Here is an 8,316-nt window from a genome sequence, read left to right on the forward strand (position 1 = left end):
CTACCCTCATTGACTTCTTGGAGTAGGTTAAAAAATGAATTTGAAACAGACCCAATTTATATAAAAAGGTATACTTAGCATTTTGGTTGAAAGGCATTATAGAAACCTAAGGAATCTCAGACTTTCTATTTATTTAAAAGCTTTCATTAAGCATGAAAGCACTGTGGTTGGGAAAAGTATTGTTTCCGTTTCTTATCATGTATATTTTGCCCATCATTTGCATCAATATAAATTAGTTTAAAATTCATAGGCTTCTGATTTCAAAGTCTGTTATGTTATTTATGTTAACTTCTGTTCTCTCTAACAATAGAAATGCAAAGTGAATTTGAATGCTTTTCAACTTTCTCAGATATTCCTCCCATTTTACTTGATCATAATTTCAATATCCTTATTTTAGTTACTAAAATTGAGTAAGAGGAGGTATAAAAGTTTTAAGTAATCAGAAAGAACTTATTACTAGCCCTTTATTTATTTTTAAAAAAGGGAAAGAAGGAGCAGCAATTCAGCTCTTTTAAAAATGATGTGTCCTAGAAGGAGCACTGAGTTAGAACAGAAAAAAAAAAAAAAAAATTCCCATCCTGATGTAACTAACTGTGGGTTCTTGAGTAAGGTATTTCACTTCCTTAGACCTTGGTTTTTTCATAGGTCACAGAACAAACAAGTAGCTGAAGCAGGATTCAAACTTGTGCTTCCTCCAAGGAGTACCCCATTTGGGGGACACCAATAGCAATTTTGAAAGGCCTATGTAATGTGTCTACAGACAAGAATGCAACTAGATAATTCAGGAAAAACAGTTAAGGAAAGATTAATTGGCTATTGTCTTGATGAATTTTGAAAACTATCAAAGTACTGCTGTGTTAATTTTAGAAATGGATTGCAAAACAGTAAATTGAGTGAGGCTAGGCATATTGTATGTACATGCCATTTAACAACATAGATATTTCATAAAAATTTTTCTCATGTAACAAGAAGATAATTGGATCTTAAATATAGACAACACAGTTTTCTTAACACAATCATTATGAGGGCTTAATGATCACTGTTTCCTAACAAATTACTTTAAAAACAATTTAGTTATCTTCTCTTGACTTGCTTTTGATCTCTGCTCTATAGAAAATACAATTTTCTTTTCATTTCTCCTTTCAATTCTCTGAATCTTTACCTTCACTCTTTACATTCTCATTACATGTTTTCTCTGGGTCTTTTATTCTCCCAAGTATATTTCATTTTTCACTGCACTTTCTCAACCTAATCTCTACTGCGACTGCTAAGTACCATTAGAGTTTAGTCCAAAGGATGTTATATCAAGATCTGTCCTCACATAATAAAAGTAATAAAGGGTATATATAAACTGTTTTAGGAAAACAGATTTTCCCTTTCTGTAAGTCATGTATTTTTTAACTACACAAACACTGACCCATTCTCAATTACTCCATCCGTATGCCACCAAAATCAAACAGGCCATAGGTTTGCTAACCTGAAGGTGAATCATCTCTAAGAACTCCTGCAGAGTCTTAGGTTTTTCCTTTCCACTGCTTCTGTGTGCCTTTATTTTCTTGGGGGCTGCTTCTTCTTCTGAGATGACATCCACATAAATAAATTTGAAGTTTCCCACCTTATTGTTCAACATTCCTGTCCACATCCCCATTGGTGTTTTGCAGATAATGTCTATGATATCTCCTTTCTAAAGACAAAGAAATATACAAATTAGATTTCAGAGAACTCTGGTGTTCATGACAATTGGTAGAAAGAATGGAATCATTGAAAATTAGAATAATGAGGGCATTACACTAAGGGGGTTTAGAGTTAAAAATAAATCTAAGAGGAAATTTCTTTTAAAAGTTTAAGGAAACTATTTACTAGTAATATTGAAGAAAACCCCAACATGCTTGAAGAAAGGCTCCTAAATGTATTTGATGATGTGTTTATGTTTCTGGTATCATATCAACTTATCAACTTATATTTGTAGAGCATCCTATAGTTTACAAAACACTTTTACATTCATTAAATCATTTTATGCCCACAACACACCTCTTAGATATATATGCGAGGTGTCATTATTACTCTAAATATTACAGAAAAAGAAATGCAAGCATTAAATAATTTCCCAATAGCTTACAAGAAGTTAGTGGCAGAACCAGAACTCAAGCCTAAGTTGTTTGAACTCAAAGATAATGCTCTTTTTATTTATCCTGTCAAAACAATATATATGTAGCAAAGCTCAAGCTATCATTCCTGGATGGGGTCCCAAGTAAGGAAGGGGAAGAAAGACAAGTCTATGACTGTGTCTATGCTTCTAGTTCATCTGAAAAATTCATCTACAGTGTGAAATAAATCCACCTCAAGTATTGTATGCATCTAAAATAATGAAAATGTTCAGAACTTTGTACATAGCAAATATGTAACAAAAGTATATATGCACTAAGGATAAATTAAGCTAATTATCCTAGATTAATTAATAATTAATTACTAATTACTTATTTAACACTTAGGTTGAGCTCCACAGCAAAGTTTGTATTGAAGTATGAATGAAATGCATTGGGATAGACAAACCAGTTGCTCTGTCTCTTTATTCACATCTAAGACTAAGACTGCAGGAGTTACTGGCAAGAGTAGAAAACTCCACAGGGTATTTTTTTGTAAAAAGAGTTGATTTCTATGCAAATACAGTGTCTACATTTGTGTCATAGTTACTCCTTTGAGACTTACAGCTTTCTACCTCAGAGATGACATTATAGATTCTGATATTTTTGCCATTTTAGGGGTCTACCCTCAAACAAAGCATTAAGTCTGCTACTAAAAATATTTTTTTCTGCTGCTCTGTGAATGTGTTTTCTTCCATCTAATACATGGATTTTATTTGTAACAGTAGAATTCAATGTGATTAAAAGATCTGGTCTTTCCAATTTATGATAGTCTGCCCTTCAGACCCTATGAGCTGTTCGCCTAGTTTTTCCTGTCTTTAACTATAGGGAATCAAATCCTAGGCTAGATGGGATCAGCTAAGCAGACCTAGAAAATCCCCAGAAGCTCTGGGGGAAGTTTCAAAGTATGGCAGTCCTATGCTACAGCCTTCTTATTATCCTTTAAACTTGTTAAAAAATATACATTACAGGTAAGCCCACAGATCACAAGCAAAAATCCAATTTCATTTCGGATAAGACCCTGGATGGTGAACAACAGTATTCAATACCCAGTGAGTCTGTGGGATTCCTTATTGTGTCCTTCTCGAGCTCCACAAATGTCCCCTTAGGCAGCACAAACGGTGGTGCAACCTTTGTGCTGTGAAGCCCTCACCACAAAAGAAAATGAACAAAGAGGATGAGAATAAAAAAAGGGAATTCAGGAGGGAATATCACTGAGAGAAAGTTGTCAGGTTACTCATGCCATTTGCAAGTATTGACTTAAGTATTGAAGTTGCCTGGCCAAGTCAGGTTGCCAAAGCGTTTGCTCTGCTGGGCTCTTGCCTGATATTTCCATTTTCTCTCCCTCTCCTTGGCTTCAGGTAGAACTGGGCACCTCCAGCAACTTGTGAGGATTTGCGTTTTCAGAAAAATGTAGACAATTCCTTCTTCCCGAAGAAGCTCAGATTCTACATTATGTACATAATGCAACTTTTGCAAAGAGCCTCAAGGCACTGATCCCCTTGCCCTACCTCTCATGTTTTGTCTGAACTCCTGCCGTAGTGCACCAGTCCCCGGTTCTCCTATTGGGAAGAACGCGCTCACCCCCTAGTTCCCCATACTTGCACTTCCTGAAAATGATCATACACCCAGCCCTAGACAAACCATACAGAATGCCGATATGATGTGCACACACCTTGATTTTGAGGGAGTCAGTGTCATAAGGGCTCGGTGTGAAACTGGTATGTACGCGGGCACGGCCACAGAATGGTCCGGAGTAGGGGCCATCATCGTCGAGTCGAAAGCTGTCCCGGTTACTTGTACCGTCTGAACAGCTTGTTATTCCACCTGATAAAGGCAAAGCAGAGGTTAATAGTTCTCACTGAAGGTTCATAACATTCTGAACCATCACCTGGACATAACAACTAAGGAATACTGCCGAAGCACTGGATGCCAGCCTCCTGAGGCGGCTCTAAGTGACCGATCCCTGTTTCTGCCTCCCAGTCGTTTTCCACCAGGGACTTCTGTCCTCTGAGCCATTTCTGATCTTTTTCCAGTCAACCTGACCATTCTTTCCTCTACCACCAACCCAAACACTCTTACTTCAGTCTCTATCATCTGATCCAGTAGCACAGTGCTTTGAGCATTGGATACTTGCTAAAGAGGCAGACAGTATAGACTTGATTCCTTGTACAAGCCAGATAATTAATTTTGTACATGTAAACAAAGGCAGGAACCTATAGTGACAGTTTGATCTTTGTGTGCTATTGATCAGGAATGGTCAAAGCATAAGACCACAAGCTTCCCTACAACTTATCACAATGTAGCAAAAATAGTGTCTCAGACTTCCCGTTGTGTACCAAAAGCCATTTTGAGGCAACATCTCTGTGTATAAAAGGTAGCATTTTTGCTTGTTGCGTGAGCGTCAGGGAAAGAGGAAGTGTGTTCCAATGTCTGTACTCCTAAACTGTTGAAAATTGTTCTAAACTGGGCTTTTTAAACGGCTCCAAATCCTTGCTCTCTGGTCCTCTTCCTTTCTGATTTTGAACCTCAAGGGGGGAAAAAAAGAGATTCCATTTTTCCTGCCTGCCTGGGGGCAAGAATGGCTCCCAGTGGAAGTAACTCTGAGTCTCCCTCCTGCTCTCACTTGTCACCTCACTTTTTCCTTCAGTGTGGCCTTTCAGTGCTCTGCTTCATGAGGGAACGGCCCCAGTATCTCTGCCATTCTTTCAAATAAGTATAGAAATAAGAGAAAGAGCCTTAGCGATTCTCCATTTTTTTTTTTTTTTAAATATGGACTAGTGTAAAAGAAAGGTGAGTTGAATCTAGTCACAGAAATTAAGTTGTTTATGATACAGCTAAGTAGACCCCCATGTCCTCACACCCTCCCTTCCATGACCATGCCAGTCCCTGGCTTTTCATGGTGTATTCAAGTTATAAAATTCTACCCATATTTGGCATTACACATTTGAATTTTAAAACTTCCAGCAGAAATGAATATTAATGAAATCTGAATTTCACACATGCAAAAATATATCCCTCAAATGCTTCTGTATTAGCTTTTTCTTCACAAAATAACTGTTCTACAGCCAGTAGGAAAGTAGGAATAAAATTCAGGATATTTGCAGCATCTGGTCTTCATGATCCATCTTCAGATAACAGAAGCAGTTGATTTTAAATGAAATGGAAAATAAACTTTGCAAAAAACATTTAAAAGCCCTGAAAAGATTAGAGGAGTGAGTAACAGTGTGCATATAAAAAAATTATAAGGCACCCTGTAGTATTAGTAGTTGCATTCAAATATTGTAGCAGGACATGTGACTGAAGCCTGAGTGACTTCTTTGGTAGAAACAATGTTTTTAGAAAATTCTTATTGAACACATGCTGATTCCTTTTTGTCACTAATTGGTGATATTCCTACTATTTAGTATTTACATGCTACTTCACTCTTTACCGGCTAATGCTGAATGGAAACCTAAAATGTAAACGTTAGAACTGATGCAGATGTCCTGCTCTTTTCAGAATATTTCAGGAAAAAAAGGAAAGGAAAGGAAGGAAAACGTGACAGAGGGCAGGACAGGGAAGGAATAAAGAAAAAATGAAAAAATGAAAGAAAACAAAAGAAAGAAAGAAAAAAGGAAGAAAGAAAGGAAGGAAGGGAAGGAGGGAGGAGGTAGGGAGAGAGGGAAGGAAGAAAGGAAGGAAGAGAAAAGGAAAGGAAGGAGTATGTGGAGGGGGGAAGAAAGGGAATGAAAAAGAGCAAACAGGATTTTAGTTTCCTGAATACTTCAAGTCATTTAAAAAATTTGGACTCAAAATAATGTCAGTTCTCCCCAGCACACTTTATTGTAGGGATTCTGATATAATCGTGCAATATGATCTTTTTGAGGCATATCCCCAAGAGCCTTGCTGACCACAGTGCTAAAAGTTTCAAAATAATCCATAATTCTGATATATTATGTATTATTTTAGACAATAGCATTGCTATAGATTCAACACATCCTACATTTTCACTATTTCTCTTATCATGTAGTTGGAACCTTGGTGAAATTTTGACAAACAAGCCCAAGAGAGATAAATCTGTTGTTTTTAATTAACTTAACCCAGATCTCCCATCTAGACTCTTGTCAGTTATTTTATAGCTTTACTTGATGAGCTCCGTGCACTGTAGAGACTGTCCATGGAGTCACTGGCTTTGAGGGAGCTCTTCTCTGTATGGATTCCAATCGTGGGATCACTGTTCCGATAAGGGAAGGCATCCTCTCCATCTTCCCCATCCTTCAGAAAATCATATCAGAGGTTAAATGCAAAGAACTGATTTCCTTGGAGACTTTCACTGTGTGCATTGATTTAACAAACAAGACATATTTTAGCAATAAAATACTTAGGAATACATCAGCATAAAATATGAGTGTCATGAATCTTTAGCTCAATTTCAAGCGTAACATTTTGTGGTATAGTGGGAAAAATTCTTTAGATGAAACAGCCCACATTTTGGAATTTAACTGAAATTATAAAGTTTATTTTTGTAGTTAGGATGAATATCGTATCAAGACTATTTAATCAGAAATGCTAGATTTATTAACATCTGTGCTTTATCTGTTAAAGCACTTTTATTTCTTCATGTTCTCCTTTTCGTCTATTTACCACCATTACTAATCCTTTGAGATCTGATATTACAAGTTTAAACTCTGCATATTTGCTTCGTGTCAGTTATTTGCACCCTACCAGACCACTAGATATGAATAAAACATACACACTTTGCAATTCTAAAGCAAAGCTTATCTAAGAAGCTTTACAAATCTCATATGGTGCTTGCCACCTAGTCAAGTGAAAAGCACATCTTGCATAAAATTAGGAAAGACAGACAATTTCAAAAGAAACTACATCTGCTTGAAAACATCTCAAATGTTTTCCATGTTTAGATAGTTTCAACAAAGCCTATGAATTTCTTAATATTCATCAAAATATGATTCAATATTCCTCATTTTTGAGCATTTCTATACATTGGTAAAACTTCAGACTATACATATGATATATGCGCAGTTTGACTCTCTGCTTTTATCCATTCTTTTATTCATTTGTTCAGTCATTCGACACAAGTTTGTAGAACACCTTCTAAGTACCTGGCATTGTTTTGGGAACTGGAGATATCATGGGAAACAATATACAGGGTCCTATCTTTAATGAGGTACATTTTAGTTTGTCAGGCTGTGTGTGTGTGTGTGTGTGTTTGTAGTGTTTGGGGAGGTTTGTGTAAACAAAGTGAGCAAGACAATTTCAGAGAATAATAAGTGCTATGAAGGAAATAAAACTGGGTGATGTGAGAGGATTAGCTACTCGGATTAGGGTTGAAGGAAGGTTGACTGATTTAGAGGGAATAGCCTCCAAAGACCTCCTTCATAAGGTAATAGAATCTATGAATTCTTGACCTGAATGATAAGAAGATGTGACTTATATGAAGATTTGGAGACAGTTTTCCAAGCAAAAGAAATAACAAGAACAAAATAACTAAACTCAGAATTAGCTTGGGTTATGCAGGGGAAAACAACAAGGCCAGGGTAGCTGGAGCTGAGTGAGAGCAAGGAGAGTATTAGGATGTGAGCTCAGAGAAGTAGACTGGAGCCAGCTCAGGAAGGGCTTTATAGACCACTTGCAGTAACCATGGAAATGTGCACTCAGATCTCTTCCTGCGGGACCCTTCTTTACTGACAGCCCCAACTACTAGCCTTCTGTATCCATCACTGTGTTTGCAAGGAAGCCACGTCCCAATGACTTAAGCAGTGGGGCTACCATTTGAGTCCATTCTGGTGGGGTGTGGGGCTTCTCTAATGGAAACTTTTGGTTCAAGGACTTCCCATCAATCTGGCCAAAGTTTTCTTAGAACAGTGTTGAAGCCTGAGACTTGAATGATCCTCCTTCTTTCTTCCTCTCCTTTTACAGGTGTCAGACTTGCACTGTAGTCTGAAGGATTTCCTTGCTCATTTTTTCTTTCTCTTCTTTATCCTTCACAGGCATTTTCTCCGGTAAGTCTTTGGTGTGTCTATTCCCTTCTTGGGGGTCTACTTCTCAGAGGACTGGAATGAACACATCATAGTAAGGGAATGCATTTTGGTACTGTAAAATTTTAACCAAGGGAGTGATGTGTTCTGAATCTGACTTTTCAAAGATCTTTCTGGCTTTCATGTGGAGA

General features: G+C 37.2%; 1 protein-coding gene across 1 annotated transcript in view; it reads right to left on the reverse strand.

Moving 5' to 3' along the window:
- SAMSN1 (SAM domain, SH3 domain and nuclear localization signals 1) overlaps window positions 1–8,316 on the reverse strand; it is a 211,537-nt gene that overhangs the window by 12,402 nt on the left and 190,819 nt on the right. The window contains 3 exon segments of the mRNA XM_082460429.1: window positions 1,478–1,684; window positions 3,820–3,971; window positions 6,272–6,401. Of these exon segments, the coding sequence (XP_082316555.1) occupies window positions 1,478–1,684; window positions 3,820–3,971; window positions 6,272–6,401 (489 nt within the window).

This window comes from Balaenoptera physalus (assembly GCF_965194825.1).
Source record: "Balaenoptera physalus genome assembly, chromosome: 4".
Lineage (NCBI taxonomy): Eukaryota > Metazoa > Chordata > Mammalia > Artiodactyla > Balaenopteridae > Balaenoptera > Balaenoptera physalus.